At 36.3% G+C, this 21,637-nt stretch overlaps 1 protein-coding gene across 1 annotated transcript; it reads right to left on the reverse strand.

The window, feature by feature from the left end:
- Positions 1-13,988: 13,988 nt before the first annotated feature.
- LOC140432630 (mediator of RNA polymerase II transcription subunit 27-like) lies at positions 13,989-21,094 on the reverse strand. Its single transcript, XM_072520658.1, has 6 exons — positions 20,769-21,094; positions 20,315-20,459; positions 18,716-18,840; positions 17,952-18,045; positions 15,948-16,154; positions 13,989-14,195 (listed from the first exon to the last, which is right to left on the reverse strand). The coding sequence occupies exons 1-6, from the start codon at positions 20,951-20,953 to the stop codon at positions 14,064-14,066; spliced, it is 888 nt and encodes a 295-aa protein (XP_072376759.1). The 5' UTR covers positions 20,954-21,094; the 3' UTR covers positions 13,989-14,063.
- Between the last annotated feature and the right edge of the window lie 543 nt (positions 21,095-21,637).

The raw sequence follows: 21,637 nt of genomic DNA on the forward strand, positions 1-21,637 counted from the left end.
CGAGTAACTTCCTACCGTGTTTAAAAAACTTTCCCAAGCCGTTTTTGTTTTAATATGGGATAATAATTTTAACGTTGATGAATTATTTCCGAATGTAACATTTTTATCTTGTAGCGTATTAATAAAATCTGCAAAAGAAAATTCTTGTTGTTCAGCTGTTTCATTTTTATTTAAAATAATATATTCTTTAACATTATTTTCATCAACGTTATCAATGCTGTTATTACTATAATGTTCTGTAATACTTTTACTGAATCCTGCAAGCCCGCTATAAAATGAGAAAGGTTTGAACTTTTTCGACAAAAGCTAATTTAGCTATATCGTATCGATCTTCAGGATTAGTAGCTGGAACGTAATATATGGTGCTATATGGACTTCGTAAAGCACACTATTATTTTGCTCACTAGGAACTTTGTATAATTTTTTACATAATTTTATTATAGCTTCCTGTGGTAAATATTTAATTTTTTCTAATTACCTTTTAAATAGTGATCTTGGAGCTGCATGTCTACTATTTGCAAAATTTCGAAGTCGTCTTCTATAAGGCAGTACAACTAAAGTCTATTGAAGCTATAGCATTACAAGCTTTGTTTCTATGTAGAACTATGTCTTTAAAAAGACTTACTGCTGTTTCACTGAAATTGTTGGTTTGGTGGCCATGTGTTGATGCGTCCCTATAAGCGAGGCACCAATCTCCCTTACTTTTCCAATATTCAGTAATATATTTTTTCCACTGCGGAAATCTTTGGTTTTCAAAAATAATCTATAGTCATTCTCTATAGTCGATGCTAATAATATAACTTGAAATGTCTTGAATAAAAGTTGTCGTTCATCTTGTGGTATTCCATTTCTTTTTTCACACAGTCAGCGTCAAATTGGTTAGCATATATGAAAACTGCATAAAAGTGTTTGTGATGCTGGTCAAACACGTTTTAAGGCTTTTCTTTCCGCGTCATTATCATCTGTAATAAATATTTTAGGATAACTCATTCCACTAAAGGCATTTGGTATCGACCGTTTGAGTAGTTGGTATGCTGCAGCATAATTTTAAATTGTTTGACCTTTGGTAATAATAACATTTTATTTGTCTCCCCAAAAAGAAAAACGCAAGAGAATACAGCGATTACCGCATCATTAGCTTGATGTCTCATATGCTAAAGTTACTACTAAAAGTCATCCATAACCGAATATATCACAAACTAAACATAGACGTTAATGATAAACAATTTGGTTTTCGGAAAGGCCTAGGAACGCGTGAAGCTCTTTTTTCACTTAATATATTGATACAAAGATGCGTGGATGTCAATCAAGATATATACGCATGTTTTATTGACTATAATAAAGCATTCGATAAAGTACGACGTGAACAATCAATGATTATCTTGAAATCACAGAAGATTAACTACAACCACCTCAGGATCATGTCAAATTTACACTATAAACAGCGAGCAAAGTACGTGTTAACGAACAGCTGTCAGAAGCAATTGAAATTAGACGTAGAGTGAGACAGTGATGCGTATTGTCGCCATTTCTTTTTAATGCCTACTCCGAAGAGATCCTGAAAAAAGCTCTTGGGGGTGAAACAGCTGGAATAAAGGTAAATGGAGTTCCCATTAACAACATTAGATATGCGGACGACACTGTGATCTTAGCCGAAAATATTGAAGATCTTCAGAGACTGGTGACCAGAATAGCGGAGTATAGAAGAGAGTACGGTCTAACAATGAACTTTAAGAAGACGAAATTTATGAGAATATAGAGAACTCAAAGAAATAACGACAATCTTCTAATAAACGGAACCAACGTCGAACAAGTGAGTAAATATGCATATCTGGGAACAATGATTAACTGGAAAAATGATTACATTCAAAATCAGAATAGAAAACGCTAGAGCAAATTTTAACAAAATGAGAAGAGTGCTATGTACAAAGGATTTAAAATTTGAACTAAGTCCTAGGTTGGCGAGGTGCTATGTTTTTTTGACTTTCTATGAACAAAGAGGTTCTCAGAAGGATGAATAAAGAAATAGAAATTTTAAATACAATTAAAACAAGAAAATTGGAATATCTCGGACATATTACACGTGGAGAGAAATACACCTTGCTCCAACTGATTATGAAGGGAAAGATCCAAGGAAAGAGAAGCATAGGGAGGCGTAGAATGTCATGGCTGCGTAACCTGAGAGAGTGGTACGGATATACATCAAATGAACTTTTCAGAGTAGCCGTCTCAAAAGTCCGAATAGCTATGATGATTGCCGATCTCCATCGCGGAGATGGCACTTGAAAAGATTAGTGCCAAATGCACTGCTCCTATTCCACAAGGGTTAACATACATTAAACCGAATGGTTTAATGCATTACAAGAAGCTTTGGTATCTATAAAAACATTTTTTGCAAATGGAAGATTGTGTACTGTGTACTCGTTGTATAATAGGTGTTACAACAATGACGGCAAACGGATTTTAATTATATTTTACTAAAATTTCTTTTGCTTCATAAACCTCAATTTTTTGTTTCATTTTCTAAAAAAAAAACCGAAAAGGTCAGTTATTTTAAATACTTTTACCACGACTCTCTTTACCTCCAAAACTCCAGTTCCATCGCGAGGTCCCAAATTTTTAGTTCTCCGTATATTATGCCAATGCTTCACTTTACAATATTTGGATTAATTTCTGAATTTGCTACAAGTTTACTGTCAAAGCCAATTTTAAATTCTAATTTGGACTCATGATAAACTAGAGACTCTAATTCCCATTCCATTATCAAAATAAGAAAAGTATTTTTCTTTTGAAATAGTAGATGGACGATGGTATGAAAGGCTGTCAGCTGATTCTAAATTATGATTATGCTCGCCAATTATACTTAGGTATAATACTGACAAACCGTCCTTAAATAAATATGTTCTGATTATTTCCCACCATGTATGGAATATAGTATATATCTCGGTAAAAAACGGCTGTACCTATACAAAAAAAAATATAAAAGTTATTTAACATTTTTTTTTATTACAAAAAACAAATGAGTAACGAAAAACGATTGAATTTTTTTTGAACAGCAATATACCTTTCATTAAGTACTAAAAATGACGAAGAACATTGAACAGTGTCGTCTGCATACCTGATATTTTTAATAAATTTACGGTTTATTTTTATACCGATTTTGGCGTCGTCTAGTGCTTGTTTGAATACGCATTATGAGTCCAAGTTGAAGAACAATGGAGACATGCCATTCTTGTCGGACATCTCTTTCTATATGAACGCTTTTAGTAGTATGCTGGACTCCATCACAAGCTTTCTGATTGTCGATGAAGCAAAGATAAACTTTTTCTGGTAATGGAGGTTCGAAGTCTGAATTAGTGATCAAGTCGTAAAAAGCGACTCTCTTTTTCCAAGGCCTTTCTAAATCCGAACTGAGAGTCACTGATATCTGTTGCACATTTAAGTACGAATATGTATGATCTTAAGAATATTTTTAGTGATTTGTTACGATAATTATCCTGGCCTAAAATAACCGTAAATATTATGACTAATGTGTTCTGTTTTTAGATTTTACGAGAGTATTCTATTAGCCGGCAGAAATTTACCTGAATGGACCTTCCAGAAACGGTCGAGCCGATGTAAAAAATACCCGTTTGCCTTACCGTTATAATTTCGCCGCAAATCGAGAAGGCTGTTCGATGATTCTAGCGTGAAGGCAATGGCATATATAAAGGACATTTGATTTGGAAGGAAGAGTTAATTCGGACGACGCGCTCGCGATAAAATGTTACGTTCGCTTTTTAATAAATTATGTATGTTTAGTGAAAATAAATAAATATCAGTCATTGTGCTTTTTAATGAATTAAGATAAGAACAAGACATTATAAATTAAAGACTTAACAATTAATAAATTCACAACAAATGGTGTCAGAAGTGGGATCGAACATAAATTAGACTTATAATAATAATACAAGTGAATACGTAAAATAAATTGTGAAAATGGCTACGATTTATGAGCTCACAGTGACGAATTTAAGAAGACATCTCGAAGACAGAGAATTAGCTTCTACCGGAAAAAAGGCTGAGTTAGTCCAACGACTAAAGAACGCTTTGCTAGAAGAAGGACTAGATCCAGAAACTTATATATTTGAAGACAAGCATGATGCTGTCCTCTCGTCGATTTCGAAAGTTTCTTCTGATGTAGCCAAAGTTTCTGGTGATGTAGCCAAAGTTTCTGGTGATGTAGCCAAAGTTTCCGGCGACATCGCATCATTGGAGAACAAAGTATCCGGCGACATCGCTTCTTTAGAAAGCAAAGTTTCTAACGAGATTTCTTCTCTGGAAAGCAAAGTTTCTGCTAACATCTCTAAAGTCACTTCAGAGATATCTGCTCTTGACGATAGAGTGTCTTCGTTAAAAAACCAAGTTGCTGCCGATATGTTGGCCTTCGAAGAAAAGATATGGAAAGAGATGGAAAGGAAGATGGAGGAAACAGGGACAGCAGAGAGAGGTAACAATCCGATTACAGTGGAGATAAAAGAAGACGAGACGAAATTTAAGTTGGAGACACGGCCGAAATTTGAAGGAAGTGGAGGTTCTATTCATGTTAAAGTCCCAACTTTCGACGGAAAATCATCATGGAACAACTACATGAAACAGTTCGAATCAGCCGCAAGAGCAAATGGATGGTCTGAAAAAGAAAAGGCTGTAAACCTGACTATCGCCCTTCGAGGAGATGCCTTAGATGTGCTTCAGACCATAGCCGTAGAGGAGACCGATGATTTCGAACAACTGAAGAAGAGGTTAAATATGCGATATGGCCACGAACATTTGGAGCATGTATATCAGTCACAGCTTAAAAATCGTAGACAGAAGAAAGATGAGGCTCTTCAAGAATATGAGGTAGATATTGCCAGATTAGTACGATATGCTTATCCAACAGCTCCCGAAGACATGATGGAAAAATTGGCCGTTCAAACGTTTATTGATGGTCTTCGTGATCATGAAATGCAGAGAACACTGCGATTAGCTCGTCACAAGACGCTGGTTGATGTCCTATCCGCCGCCCTCGAATACGAGTCAGCTACGCAGGCCTCTGGCGGGTACAGTAAAGTTAGGACTGTAAAAGAGGAAGGAGATGAAGATAAACTTGACCAGCTCGTTAATATGATGAAAAGCATGACATACAAGAAAACGAAGACCATCAGATGCTGGAATTGTGGCGAAATAGGACACGTACGAAGCTCCTGTAAGCACCCTAGGTACGACGCAAATCAAGAAACTCACCATCAGGAAAACTAGAACGGGTCAGCCTTAGGGGGGCAGCTTCGACCCAGAACTTTTCCAAAGACCCTCTCATACTAATAGCTTCTTTGAAATGTCGTGAAGATAGTGTATATGTAGATGGAGACATAAATGGTAAAAAGCATACGTTGTTGGTGGATACCGGAGCGACCAGAACCATTATACGCCCGACAGTTATAAACAGCCGAAAGAAACTGTTACCAACGAGGTTACGACTTCGGACCGCTACAGGCGAAAATGCCAACATTCATGGAGAAATCCAGGTACAATTGGGAATTGGGGCAGAAAAGTTTGTCCATACTGTTATAGTTGCTGACATCGAAGAGGATGTTATATTAGGAATGGACGTAATGAATATGCATGGATTCCAATTGGATTTTAAGAATAAGGTAATCAAAGTTGGCAACGAGGAGGTATTTCTCCATCCACATAATGACAACACTGTGCAAGCAGCCATTACAGAAGATACAGTCGTGCCTGCGAGAAGCGAAACGATCATAGTAGCGCGACTACAGGGAATTGTAGACGAAGGGAGACCTGTTATGATGGAGCCTTGGAACCACGACGATGAGGTTGGCCGTGGAATCATAATTGGAAAGGAATTGGTGACTTCGGCTAAAGAAATTCCTGTGAGACTTATCAATGTCAACGACTACCCAGTGACCATAAAGAAAGAGACAAAAGTAGGAACTTGTGTACCTGTGACATCCATAATTCGTCAGGCGACAACATCTGATAATTCCAACGACAAATTCGACCAAATGGTTGCAGTTGCAGGACAGTCTCTAAATCAGATGGAGAAAAGGAAATTAAGGGAATTTCTTCGGCAGTATCGTGATATTTTCGTACCGAAAGGAGGAAAGACGGGAAGAACTACCGTTGTTAAGCATAAAATTGATACTGGTAATGCTAAGCCAATTCGTCAAACAGCTCGACGATTACCACAGGCGAAGAGAGAGGAAGCTGAAACGATTGTTCAGGAAATGAAGAAAGACGGGGTGATAGAACCTTCTACGAGTCCATGGGTCTCTCCGGTGGTCCTGGTTAAGAAGAAAGACGGAACGACGAGGTTCTGTGTGGATTACCGTTTGCTGAACAACGTTACCAAGAAAGATAGTTATCCTCTGCCTCGGATCGATGACACGTTGGACACATTGGCTGGAAGTAAATTGTTTTCTACTTTAGATTTGAAGTCTGGATACTGGCAGGTAGAAATGGACCCAGTCGATAAAGAAAAGACAGCCTTCACCACAGGATCTGGATTGTGGCAATTCAACGTTATGCCATTTGGACTTTGTAATGCTCCTGCGACATTTGAGAGGCTTATGGAAAATGTGTTGAGAGGGTTATCTTGGAAAACATGCCTGGTTTATTTAGATGACATAATCGTCTTGGGGGAGACATTCGAAGATCATTTGAGGAATTTAGAAAACGTTTTTAATCGACTTAAAGCTGCCCAATTGATGCTAAACCCCAAGAAGTGCCAGCTATTTCAAGGTAAAGTCAATTATCTGGGTCATATAGTCAGTAAAGAAGGAGTGGCCGTGGATAAGGGAAAAATCGATTCCATTAAGGAATGGCCAAAACCAACTGACAAACATCAAGTGAGAAGTTTTCTTGGACTATGTACTTACTACCGGAGGTTTATTAAGAAGTTTGCAGATATCGCTAAGCCATTAACGCGACTTACAGAGGAAGCAAGAGAATACCGCTGGGATATAGACTGCCAAAATGCCTTTGAAACGTTGAAAAAGCATTTAATAACAGCACCAATTTTGGGGTATCCACTGCCAGAAGGAGAGTTCATCTTAGATACGGATGCAAGTAATGTGGGAATTGGAGGAGTGCTGTCTCAGATTCAAGGAGGACAGGAACGAGTCCTCGGATATTTTAGTAAAGTTCTTTCAAAACCTGAGCGGAATTATTGCGTCACGAGAAGAGAACTTCTAGCAGTAGTTAAATCAGTAGAGCACTTCTATCAATACCTCTATGGAAGGAAGTTTTTAATCCGAACCGACCATGCCGCCCTTAAGTGGTTGATGCAGTTTAAGAATCCAGAGGGTCAGATAGCCAGGTGGATCGAACGACTCCAAGAATACGATTTTAAGATTGAGCACCGAGCCGGAGTTAGCCACAGAAATGCTGATTCTCTTTCCAGAAGGCCATGCCCCGCAGAGTGTTCCCACTGCAACAAAACGGAATCCAAGGAAGCAGCAGTGCTAAGAACGACGATTGTCAACGACGACTGGACGCCTACTAAGATAAGGGAAGAACAAGAGAGAGATCCAGTTATACAGAAAATCCGAAAATGGAAAGAGGAAAACCGTCGACCACCTTGGCAGGAAATATCAAACCTATGCTCAGTAGTTAAGACGTATTGGGCCCAGTGGGACTCATTTATCATCGAAGATGGCTTGCTCAAACGAGTCCTGGAAAATGATGACGGTTCAGAGAAAAGAAGACAGTTGGTGATCCCAAAGAGCAGAATAGCCGAAGTACTTCGTCAGTTACACGACAGTCCATCGGGAGGGCATTTTGGTGTAAGGAAAACCCTTCAGCGAATTCGGGAACGGTTTTATTGGATGAACAGTTCCGACGACGTAAAAGACTGGTGTAAGAAATGTACTATTTGTGCTACGAGTAACGGGCCTCACCGGAAAAGGAGAGCTCCTATGAGACAATATAATGTTGGAAGCCCGTTTGAAAGAATAGCTTTGGACATTGCAGGGCCATTTCCAGAAAGTGAAAATGGGGGCAAGTACATGTTGGTAGTAATGGATTACTTCACTAAGTGGGTCGAGATTTATGCACTTCCAGACCAGAAGGCCGCCACCGTTGCAGATAAGTTGATCCAAGAATATATCAGCCGATTTGGAGTGCCTTTGGAGATCCATAGTGACCAAGGCAGGAACTTTGAAAGTGATCTATTCCAAGGAATATGTGATAGACTAGGCATGAAGAAAACAAGAACTACCGCGTATCATCCGCAATCGGATGGTATGGTAGAACGAATGAATAGGACAGTTGGCAAGTATTTGACAAAGATGGTGTCGGATCATCAGCGAGACTGGGACCAATACCTCCCGTTCTTCACAATGGCCTACAGATCTGCTGTTAACGAATCAACGGGCCAGACACCAGCCAGAGTCCTATTCGGACGCGAAATGCGACTACCTTGTGATCTAGAATTTGGGTGTCGACCTGGAGAAGATGTAGCAGGTGAAGATTATGTGATCGAATTACGAAGAAGAATGGACGATGTACATGAGTTGGTCCGTTCCCACCTTCAGATCGCTAGCGACCGAATGAAGAAACGGTACGATACACAAGCCGAAAAGGGTTGCTTTAAGAAGAACGACAAAGTATGGCTGTATAATCCCAAGAAGCGAAAAGGTTGTTCTCCCAAATTGCAGCAGTTTTGGGAAGGTCCATACCTCATCATGGAGAAGATCAACGATGTCATCTACCGAATAAGCAAGATTCCGAGGGGAAAGCCGATGATAGTACACCATAACCGGCTGGCGTCTTTCGAAGGTGACCACGACGTAGATGAAGAAGTGGAAGTAAACCAAGTCCAAGACGTGTCTGACCTCACGTTTGAGGAATTCATGGGTGCCTATGGAGGTACCGGTAAAGCAAGACATGGTGTTACCACTGAAGAAAAGCAAGATCTACTCGCGCTCCCCGATGACTACTCGCTGGCCCTTACCATCCCGGCCAGTATCAAAGACGCACCAGGGTTGGCATCCGTCTTTCGAAGGAAGTTTGGTCGAGTTACAGAACTTCAATGCCAGGTGCCAGCTCCCGGTAAAACCTTGAAACTCCAAGATGCATCACGTTACCTTTTCTACCTGGTAACAAAAGACACTGCCCGTGACCAACCTACCTACCGAGATGTGTGGGAAGCCTTACTTCAATTGAGAGAGCACGTACTAGAGTCCGACGTGCAAAAGTTAGCCATGCCAAAGTTGGAGTGCCGCCAATTAGATTGGAGGGTTATCCGAAATATGGTGGAGGAGATCTTTAAAGACACCGAAGTCCAGGTGTTAGTCTGTTGCAATCCGCATAGTTACTGGTGCGGAGAGAAAACCGTCCCTTGTCATTTTTATACAACTGGAAGTTGTAAAAGAGGGTCCAGTTGCCGATACCAGCATACAGTTCCGGTTTCAGTCCCGACAAGGTTCCAGGAGGAACCATCTTTTAAGAGGGGGGCAATGTTACGATAATTATCCTGGCCTAAAATAACCGTAAATATTATGACTAATGTGTTCTGTTTTTAGATTTTACGAGAGTATTCTATTAGCCGGCAGAAATTTACCTGAATGGACCTTCCAGAAACGGTCGAGCCGATGTAAAAAATACCCGTTTGCCTTACCGTTATAATTTCGCCGCAAATCGAGAAGGCTGTTCGATGATTCTAGCGTGAAGGCAATGGCATATATAAAGGACATTTGATTTGGAAGGAAGAGTTAATTCGGACGACGCGCTCGCGATAAAATGTTACGTTCGCTTTTTAATAAATTATGTATGTTTAGTGAAAATAAATAAATATCAGTCATTGTGCTTTTTAATGAATTAAGATAAGAACAAGACATTATAAATTAAAGACTTAACAATTAATAAATTCACAACAGATTCATTAAGGTAATGAGCCAAACTTCTTTCATTTACTGGAGCTGGCTTTCTTTGGTATAGCTATGAATTCTCATTTAAGCCATTCCTTTGGTATTACGCATGTTTCATAGATGTGTAGTTTTATGTTATCATCTATTATTTTTATTACACCTATTTCTGTATCGTCTGGTCTAGAAGCTTTTCAATTCTTTGCACATTTATCGCAAGTTTTACCTCTATATTTAGGTTTAGGTATGTCATTTTCCAAGGATTTTTCGATAAATTCCTACTATACTTGCAATTGTTCGGTTCTTTATATAATTATTCTTCCTTTATTGTCAGCTATAATGCGTCTATTATACTTATTTCTTGTTATTGTAGGAGATTAATTTTAATTTTTTGTAGAGATTAAATGAATCATGCTTATTGAATAGGTTTGTCATCACCCATTGTATTTATTCATTTTTCCTTTGCTTCTTTGAAACTTTGAATCTACGTATCTTTGGATTCCTCTATAAAGATGTGAATTGTTTTGTGTTTTCCGTCATAAATTTTTTCCGTTTCTGACTTGTTCGTATTCTCTAGTTCTTTTCTTTGTACTCCAACAATATTATTTTTTATTGTGTGCCATTTATTTCAATATTGCACCTTGATCTCTCTCTCTCTCTCTCCAATGGCGCTACAGCCCAAACCGGGCCTCGGCCTCCTCCAACCTTGTCGGTCCCGCGCCGATCTTCTCCAGGTTCTCACGTCTAGCAAATTTTGCGCGTCCGCTGCTACTTCATCCTCCCATCTTTTCAGTGGCCTTCCTTTTGGTCTTGCGCCCTGCATTTTACTATTTAGGGCTCTTTTCGGCAATCTTTCTGTCTCCATTCTTGCTACATGACCAGCCCAGCGAAGTCTCTGAAGTTTAACGAATTCTGAGATCGGTGTCTCTTTGAACAGTTGGTAGAGTTCATGGTTATACCTGGATCTCCATATTCCGTTTTCGTTAATAGGTTCAAATATCTTTCTTAGGACTTTTCTTTCGAAGACTTCCTGTTTTCATTTTGTCTCTTCTGTCATCACCCATGTCTCGCATGCATAACATACTATTGGTCTGATAATAGTTTTGTAGACCCTGATTTTCTATCTCCAGTGTGTGTTTTTGGAGCGAAACACATGATTGAGTGAAAAATAAGCTTTGTTTCCCTTTACTATTCTTCTTTGGATTTCTGGTTCTTCTGTTCCATCCGTGTTTAATGCAACTCCTAAATATGTGAAACTTTCTACCGTTTCAATATCGTCCTCTAATTCAACTGTGCGTCTGTTTCCCCTAGCTCTTGCCTGTGTTAACTTTTTTGTCTTTTGAATATTTATTTCTAGTCCGGTCTCTTTTGCCTTTGATTTTAATTGTGAATATATTTCTGCCGCCTCTTCTGTTCTGCGAGACATGATGCTGATATCATCGTCATAGGCGGCAATCTGGATTGATTTATTTGTTAGGAGATTACCTCTTCCTATATTCAGCTGTCTTATCACATATTCCAAGGTCAGGTTGAATAGCGTCGGTGCCAGCCCGTCTCCTTACTTTAATCCTTGGACTATCGTAAAGTTTTCAGTGAGCTCATTTTGGACTTTGACAGTTGCTATTGACGAATCCATTGTTGTTTTTACCAGTCGGATGTATTTTTGGGAGATATTAAAGCTCTGCAATATTTAATATACCTTTTTCCTATTAATTGAGTCGTAGGCTTGTTTGAAATCTATGAATATGTTGTGGACGACAATGTCGTATTCCCACGATTTGTTTCACTGTGAATAGTTGGTCAGTTGTAGATCTTCCTTGACGGAAACCGGTTTGATATTCCCCGACAATATTTTCAGTTAGTTGGAGTCGTTTGTTTAGTATGTAAGTAAAAATTTTGTACGCCGTGCACAAGAGGAATATGAAGCGATAATTTTCGCATTTCAGTTTATCCCCTTTTTATAGATTGGGCATATAATCCCGGTTTTCCAATCATTAGGGATCTTTTCATCATTCCAAATCTTGTTCATGAGCACATGCATTTGTCCTACTAGGTGATCGCCACCTAATTTAAATAGCTCAGGGGGGACGTTGTCAATACCTGGAGCCTTATTGTTCTTTTGTGCTCGTATTGCCTGTTTTACCTCTTCCATCGTTGGGGGTTCTATATTTTCAGTGTCTTCCTCATTGTTATGCATGTCCATATGCTCATCATTTTCTTGTGTCCCTAAAAGAGTTTGGAAATAGGTTTTCCAGACTGATTTACTTTCTTTTGGATCACTGGTTATTTGCCCTTCTTGATTTCTGCATAGATTTATTCGGGGTTTGTATCCTCTTAAATTGCGTAGATATCTGTGCTCCTGTCTTATATTGTTGCTTTAAAGATTTTCTTCCATTTTCTGTATATTGGCGTTTTCGTATTTTCTTTCCTCTGTTCGGCATATTTTATCTGCCCTCCGTCTTGCATCTTGGTAACTTGCCCTTGTTTCTCTGGTTTTTCTTTCCATATATTTCTTGTGTTCTTCATTTCTTTTCTGTATGGCCTCATTACACTCGTCATTGAACCATTCCCTTTTTGTATTTTTCTTGCCTATGATTTTTCTTGCTGCGTCAATAACTTTTGTTTTGATTTCTTCCCAATGTTCTTTGGTGCCTAGACTGAGTGTGTCTGTCAGTGTTTGTGTGATTTCTCTTTCATAGTTCTGTTTGACATCTTGTTGTTTCAATTTTTGTATATATAGCTGTTCTGTTCTTTGTTCCTGTCTTTCCCTCCTGTTTCTCTGAATTCTGCATCTGTATTTTATCTGTACTACGAGATGGCCAGATCCGCAGCATGTTCCTCTTCGGCTCTTCACATCTTGTATGCTTGTTGCGACTCCTTTGTCTATCAAGACATGATGAATTTGGTTAGCGGTTGTTCCTCCAGGCATAATCCATGTCGCTTTGTGTATGTCGGGGTGTGGGAAAAAAGTCGAACTTATGATCATGTTTTTTCTACTGACAAAGTTGATAAGTAATTCTCCATTTTCATTGGTATTTTGATGGGGTGAATGTTTACCAATGGTTCCTAAGAAAAGTTCTTCTTTGCCTATTTGAGCATTGATATCTCCTAGTACGATCTTGATGTCGTTTCTTGGTGAGCTGTCATATACTTCTTCCAGCAGTTCGTAGAAATCTTCTTTTATTTCCATGCTATGTTCTTCTGTTGGGCAATGTATGTTAATGATTAAGAGATTAAAGAATTTTGTTTTTATTCTTAGTTTACATATTCTCTCATTCACTGCTTTGAAATCTAATATGACGTATTTTATCTTATTGTCAACTATAAAAGCTACTCCGAACTCTTTCTTTCCGCTATACAGTATTGTATGCGTTTTTGTGTCTTTTATTCCGTGTCCTAGCCATTTAGTTTCTTGTATTACTGCTAGTTCTATTTTGTATTTTCTGAGTTCGTTAAGTAATGATGCTTGTGCTCCTGGTTTATTCAATGCCAGGACATTCCAGGTACCGAGTGCGTAGTCCATATTTCTTTGCTTAAGTCGTCGTCGATAAGACCGATCTATCCGAGGCTTATTTAAAGGTTTCGTGGTGTTATACTTTTTACGGTAACGGGTTACCGGCCCATTGCCCAACCCCCAACGTGTAGGACCAGAATTTTCTGTCAGGGTTTATTCTCTTAGCCGATATATTGTAGTTTTTAGGCGCCAGAAACTCGCCTTTCACCCCCTCTCGTCTGGTGTATAACGTACAACCATTGCCATGCACCCAGTGGTTACGCGGCAAAAGCCTTCGGGGAAGTGAGTAGGATTTGTTGGTAGAAGCTGAGTTCTATTTCTAGAACCCCCGGCTCTTTCGTCGGAAAGAGTGGACATTACTCGGAGTTTTATTACAGTATGAGCATCGGCAACCCATACTGCCTCCAAGATCCTTTACCAACCTTAAACCACTGTCTGAGATTGATAACGATTGGATTGTGGTATTGACATCCATAGTATACGATGTCACTATTAGGAATTCATAAGTGAGGTATAATAAATAACATTTTGCAGTATTTTCATTGTAATTCATAAGAAGACAATAAAAATACAAGACAGTCAAATACTTTATTTGTAAATAAATATAAATAATATAAAAGACACTAAATACTAATCTTAATCTATTATTTACACTCTTCATGATATGGTTCTAAACTTCTTAGATCTCTCCATGTAGGCGGCAAGTTATTGTTTAGATGACTGCTACATCGTTTACAAGGAGCATTAAATAGGGTTATGTAGCTGTGAAACCAATGCTGTAACATAAAAACATTGATTAAAGGACTAAAAAAATTACAGAGAAAAGAAAATATCGTCACTGAACCTACAATACCTAACAAATGTATTTTTGAAGAAATTGAGTTTAGGAGAGATTAAAAAAAACAAATTTTGTTTTTTTTCAAAGTACAACAACGTATAGATACACCTCAAAATCTTATGATTTATAAAACTCCTGAATATAACTCTAATGTATTAGCTAATCGCATTAGCTATCACAAATCTCAGGTCTGTGAGGTATTTCGTTTACTTGGCTTACAATAAGAGGAATCCACCATATCACATGTTATCCGAGTTGGCAAAGTGTCCAGTTACAATCAAGATAGACCAGTCAAAGTTATATGTACTGTTGAAATATGTTTCACACGGTGAAATTGGCTCTTGAGTTTAGTAATACGCTTAAGCTTCGAAATACGGTTTATAGAATCTCTAAGGATCAAACTAAGATGGAACAAGACGGTTACAAGGCAGCTAAAAAGGAACTAGAGGAAAGAAAATCTGCTGGCGATGATAATATTTGCATTAAATATCGCAGTGGTGTTCCTACAGTTTGTGAACTACAAAAAAACTAGTATCCTTTCCATTAACAGTGCTTTATCAAAATGTTGAAGGCATTCGCACAAAGATTTCCGAGATCCTGAAAAGTATTTCCTGCTGCGTGTACAATATAATTATTTTAGTGGAGAGTAACTTTTAGTGATAACATAACTGATTGTGAAATTAAATGTGATGGTTTTAACATCTACAGATGTGATAGATCCCAGAGAACCAGTGCAAAGTTGAGTGGCGGTGGCGTACTAGTGTTTGTTAACAACAAGCTAAAATCACAAACCATTAGTATTCGTGAAGATTGGGTTGAGCAAATATATATCTTATGTCAACTTAATAAAGTCAAGTTTGTGGTCGGTGGTGTTTACATACTTCCACGATCACCTCGCATAGTATACAACTGGCATTGTCAAACTGTGAAAAATGTTGTTCTGCAACACTCAGCACAGGATATCTATGTTTTGGTATCCCAATCTTCCAATGCATCATGGGGAAATGATGAGTTTGGTGTAATGGTGCATTGTCCCGCAGGTGATCCAGCTGTGAATATTGCTCAAGCCTTTGGTTTTTTAAAATTGTATCAACATAATAATATTCCCAATAATCGTAATGTATTTTTGGATTTAGTTTTTCCTAATGTTAGGGAGCTAAATATCTTAAAAGCAAGCGATGCCCTTGTAGATCCCAGCATCCATCATGTGGGTTATGAATGTTGCTTAAACCTCGATGTTGAAGAAACAAATAGAAATAAGTTTTTTCCTCATGATTTACTATGGAACCACTAACAGGACAATTTTACTGTCATCATTGCATGTGGTTATCTTTTTAAAGACGAATCACATGCTATGATTTTTTCTAATTACCTTACAATAAAGTCATCCCAGGAACGCAACTCAGCAATATTCATATCATTTTAAAGCTGTCTACTTTAAAATGTATAATATATGTCTGAATTGTCAATATAAATAAGTCAGATAAAATTAAAAATTATTAGAAGAATTATTCACCAAGTAACAAAAAACAAAATTTGTTTATTTTATTAATGTTTTGTATTTTGGGAATGATTTCCGAAGTGGAACTCGAAAATAAACTTATTTTTAACTTATATTGCGGCTTATTCCCAATGAAAATAGTAATTATTCTTGACATCTCTTATTGCAATACCATTTAATTTCTCTTACCATAAAAGATCTTATGGCTAATTCCGGCATTAAAGGAGAATGAAAATGACACATTGCAGCATGGCAATTCTCAGTTACTTTCCTAAAGACCTTGTAGCGCGATTCTGTCCAGAGATCATTTGATTCTGCGTGAGCTTTTACTACAACCCACTCAATCATTAAACCTTTGAATGCAATAATTGCTTTGAGAACTCTTCCTAGCGACACCTAAAAGTTAAAAAATATTAGATTGTATGTTCAAGTTAGCAGCCACATCTTTAGACATATAATTTCCAATTGTTTGGAAACTATTATAAATAAAAAAAATTATATTAACATTTTCAGTGCGCTGTACTTATATACAAGTATTTAAGTTCCTCGACACCAATAAGCACTCGTTAACCCTGTACCTATCTGGCAAAGTGTTTCAAAATATATAAAAATATATTAAATTTGATTTATGGTTTGAGTTTGGCACCACAAACGATTAGAAATAAACATAAAACTCATAAATCTAAAAGAAAGTGACTCTTGAATTTGTTGCTCGAAAGTTACATTGTTAGTTTGAGTACAGTCTTTTATAGCTAAGGTGTGGGGTGAGGTAAAAATCAGATTATCAAATATTTTATGTTTATTTAGAATAAAAAATTAACGAACAAACATGTAAAATGAAAGTATGTAAGAAGAATATATGAAATACTGCCAAAAATATTAGAACTGAACCCTGAGTAACCAGGTGTATTGTGAAAAATATAAAAACAATTTTTACTTTTAGTCAAACATAGTCGTATGTCGCATTTGCTGCATGCTATAACAGTAAATCCAGATGTACAATATCTTCACCTACCCTTGGTGATATGTTTGAGCCAATGGGCAACTGAATCCTGTGTAGTGGCTTTATCTGGTCACAGTGTAAGAGTGGATTGAATTTTATTTTTAGGCTGCAGGGAAGGTCTACCTCTTTTACTATATTTTCCTGTGCGTGAGAGAGAACTTGCTACTTGTAGTCTAAATTCTTTCAAAGGTATAGGTTTTACATTCTGAACAGTGCAGTCATTTTTATAGAGAATCCATGCATTTATTACACATATGTCCAATATCCAACTCAGAATGGGAAAATGCCATCTCTTGGCTCTACTTGGCATAAAGAGTTTGCCTTATCAACCCCCACCCCCCATGTGCTTGTTATATTGGGTAATTAGAGAGGGATAGAGTACATTTACTTTTCTTTTTTCAGTTTTACAGAATCTTGGTACATAAGTTAGGGGTTGAATCCCACTAAAAGTACTGTTAAAAATGCACATTTATTGTCAGTCCATTTAATATCAATAATTCCCTTTTCGGTATCAGACTTTATATATATATATATATATATATATATATATATATATATATATATATATATATATATATATATATATATATAATGATCCTCTGCTACGTTTCAACATTACCTTGTCGCTTTCCATTATACACCCTTGATTCTGTTTGCCTCAATTGTTCCCAAGCTTAGTATCCCATATTTTTCCTTCAGATAAATAAAAAGCTCCAGACCAAAAAACCAGTTGTCGCAAAAAATTACTGAATTTGTGGGATCAAAAATGGTCTTGCTCAAACTTATAACAACGCTAGTACCTACACTAAAATAAGTTACTTCTTCAATAAGCGCGTTTAGACTATTCTACAACTCAGAAAATGTGAAAGCTACTTGGTATGCAATAAAATCGGCAATGTAACCAGACACGCCAGATGGAGCAAACATTTTGTATCCCCACTTATGAGGCTTATTCTGAATATATTGCGTGGGATTCCCTGAACGAGTACCTTTATATGTAATTATAGTTTCGTTTATGGAATATTTTCAAATTTATGTTTCTGGCAATTAAATCTGACTGGTTAATACATGATTTAGATTTAGTGATGGAAAACTTTACCATTTCAAAAATTAAAGATTAAATGAAAGGAGACATATTTAGAACATAATTAGTTTTTAATAACACTTAAAAATGCAGTGCTTAAACTTACTTGAATCACAGGATTTGGTACCATTGGCCTATTAGTTGTAAAAGTTACATCAGGAAAGAGTCTGTCAATACTCGTTATTAAATTCTCTATTACCCTAAAATAATTAAAATATTGTGTAAAAAATCCCTTTTTAATCTTCAAACTCAAACTGCTTCACAAATGAAACTAAAAATATTAGCTACTATTATGTAGGCCATTATGAAATGTCATCTTTTGCAAATATGCAATCAATATAAGTATATAATTAAAGTCTAATAAGATATCTAAGAGACCCCAGCTCAGCATGATACTATTATTAGAGGTGTGAAATTACATAAACAAGGGATAGCTTCATAAAACAGGTAGATCCTCTGTTTATGGAATTTCACATTTCACACCTCTAACAATAGTATCATGCTGAGCTGAATATGCATGACTCTCTTAGATAGCTTTTTAGACTATCTTAAAACTAATAAAATATTACATTGGATAAAATTTAATATTTGTTATTTTTTTTTCACCATACTAATATTTTCTCTTAAATTAATGTGATTACAAGATACATGATCTTTAGAAAGAAACGAGAGGCAACAAGTCTTTCCTCTGTTTTACATGATAACTAAAGAAACTAGGACTAGCTTAATTTCTTGAAATACTGTACATAGAAAACATGCTGTCTCTATCATTATTAACTCTTGAAATAATTGCTTATAGCTTTTTTAAATCAGATCAAATTTAATACTGCAACAAAAGCAGGAATTAATATATAGAGCAGAATTACTTACTCTGGCAATACATTATGTTGACTTGTCTGTGTTTTTTCTTCTTTGGCAGTACTATAAGTTTTGTATGTCTTATTGAAAGAATTGGCTGCTAGGATGTTTCCTGCCACTGCACTATACTCCCGAATCTATAACATTTTAAAGTTATTAACTTTTAGGTATAAGAACAAGTAACAATATCAGAATTTGCTAGTTCAGCTCTAAATTCGTAAAGATAAAATGGTTGGCTCTTCCCTCTCTATATCTCAGAGTACTTAAATTCAATTTAAACAAATTTGTATTTCATAAAAAAAACAGACAACTCCATAATCACTGTAGGAACTTATGTATTTATTACCTCAATATTTTTGCAGGAGTGAGTGAGAGAGAGAGAGAGAGAGAGAGAGAGAGAGAGAGAGAGAGAGAGAGAGAGAGAGAGAGAGAGAGAGAGTGAGAGAGAGAGAGAGAGGAGAGAGAGAGAGAGAGAGAGAGAGAGAGAGAGAGAGAGAGAGAGAGAGAGAGAGAGAGAGAGAGAGAGAGAGAGAGAGAGAGAGAGAGAGAGAGAGAGAGAGAGAGAGAGAGAGAGAGAGAGAGAGAGAGAGAGAGAGAGAGAGAGAGAGAGAGAGAGAGAGAGGAGAGAGAGAGAGAGAGAAAGTATCAATACTGGGCCATTGATATCAGAAATTAAAATTGTAATCTTGTGTGCTACACTACAGTATGTTGTAGCCTTAAACTTAAATTATTTTGAACTTTTGATCAAATGATAAGGTTGAAATCGAGCACAGTTTATTAATTAAATCTTGCGCAAGTACTTTCACTTCTTAGAGCATCTTCAGAGGCATTTCGTCAATTTTGGCCTATCCAACAAACATGGAATGTTATAAACATAAAATTGTACATTATACTACACTACACAAGGACAAACAGTTTAAATTTTTTAAAAAAATAGAAGCTACATTATGGTTGGCATCAGGAGAGATAATGAGATATATTCTCTCTAAGAGATTCTCTCTCCTGATGCGAACCATAATGTAGCTTCACCTTTTTTTAAAATTGTTAATTACTTTAACTTAATTTTTTTGACAAATTTACCTCTTGCAGATTTTTTCTCATGGATGTATAGATTTTCGTAAATGCTATATTACATTTATTTGTTTAAAAAAAATCTAAATTTTTGTTCATAGCATTTATGGCTGTTTGTTTCAATAGACCAAAAATGTTACCAAAATTATCCTTTAATAGATTATTCTTTAAAAACCCTGTATTTTATTATTAAAATCACTAATTTCACCAGTTCTCCCATATCTAGACACTACTGAAAAATACATAACGCATTTTTTTTTTAACTTAATATTTGACTCCATTTTATAATGACCAGTAAAAAATACTGGGGCTCTGTTGTTACGTGGTAATAATAGAATGTCTGTAGTTAAGGGTTAAGATACTGAACCAGTACTAATCATTTACTATTTTTTTTATATTCATTGTAAAATAAACAACTTTATGGCTAGTCGCAATATGAATATAAAGCAAAATGCCATTATTTATGAAAATTTTGAAGAAATAAATTATTTACAATTGTGATCTTTTTTTGTAAAGATCACTCATTAGTTAATAACTTACTTTATCAGTCCATTTGTAGCTATTTACAAGTTGTCCATACAAAGCTTGTCTTTCTTGAGTTGTCTCTTGGCTAAGGTATGTGGTATTTCCTAAGCTAAAAGCTCCAGGAGGTGGTGTCAAATTTGCTACTGCATTTTCTACATCCCTAAAACATCATCCTGTTTATTTTAATTTTTAGAAAAATGTAATAAAATGGAGTGCTTTATGTATCTTCTTATGTTTATGATATAAGAAGGTTAATATATAGCCCTAATCATCACATATTGAAGTGCTCTTCTAAATTGATAAATTTGTCACATCTTTACAGCTGCATGTAATATGTGTATATACCTCAAAGTTATATACCCTATAATTCAAATTACTTTACCTTCCTATACAATGAAATTACTGTAGTTATTAGATTACTTCTATTTAATGTATAATAGTTTTAATATGTACTATTTTCTACACATACCTTAAATTATTATTCACAGTTGTTAAAAGCTCCTGAAGTTCGTAAATAAACTTTGTTTCCTTTCCGTCATCTCCATGATCTGCTCTTAGGCCATTACTAACTGACTCGAAGACGCTTCTCACATTAGATCTTAAAACTTTTACAGCATTTAAAGCCGAATTTAGCTGATCTATATCTCTATCCATACTATAAATTCTATCTTAAAATATCCAGTTCAGATAAAAACATTAAACTACTCCTTCTCCTTCTCTGACATTAAGTTATCCTAACCTATCAACTATCAACAATCAACATCAACGCATCAACGCCATCAACTTCTTTTTAGCAGTATGAAGACTGTGAAGTTAGTAAAGACATTTAATCAAGGCAGTGATTTTCTTTCTACCTCAGAAATTCACGAACAACAAATAATACCAATCGCACATAATTAATGGTCATAACCAAAACTTCTTATTTTTTCTTCAAACAAATAAAAAAACCAATATTTCCAACTTTTTATGGGACAAATACAAACAAATTAGAAATGTTTGGAAAGGTTTTTAAAACCCCCGCTCATTGTGACGTCAAAACTTGGCATAGAGTGATGAAAATTAACGTTGATTAAGTGGCTGTACGTGTTTGTTTAATGTCACTTCATAAAAACAAAAATAAAAAAAAATGTTTGGGGTGAACCACCTTGGGGTTATAAAAAAAAATAGAAACCTTCGTGGGCTCATGCATAACAACTTTGCTACAGATTATCACATGATCAAATGCATAGTTTACAATTCTATTTATAAAGGACATACAGACAAACATTCATTTTTATATTATAATATATAGATTAGATTCATTTAGACTCCAATAACGTATTTAGGTAGATTCTGACT

The sequence above is a fragment of the Diabrotica undecimpunctata genome, chromosome 1, assembly GCF_040954645.1.
Source record: "Diabrotica undecimpunctata isolate CICGRU chromosome 1, icDiaUnde3, whole genome shotgun sequence".
NCBI lineage: Eukaryota > Metazoa > Arthropoda > Insecta > Coleoptera > Chrysomelidae > Diabrotica > Diabrotica undecimpunctata.

What these genes read in the sequence shown, in the direction of transcription:
- LOC140432630 (XM_072520658.1), bottom strand. Translation starts at nt 20,953, where the DNA reads ATGGATAGAGATATAGATCAGCTAAATTCGGCTTTAAATGCTGTAAAA. An exon ending in GCTACAAATGGACTGATAAA is followed by an intron (nt 18,841 to 20,314) that starts GTAAGTTATTAA and finishes AAAATGTTATAG; the next exon opens with ATTCGGGAGTATAGTGCAGT. An exon ending in TACCAAATCCTGTGATTCAA is followed by an intron (nt 16,155 to 17,951) that starts GTAAGTTTAAGC and finishes TTTAACTTTTAG; the next exon opens with GTGTCGCTAGGAAGAGTTCT.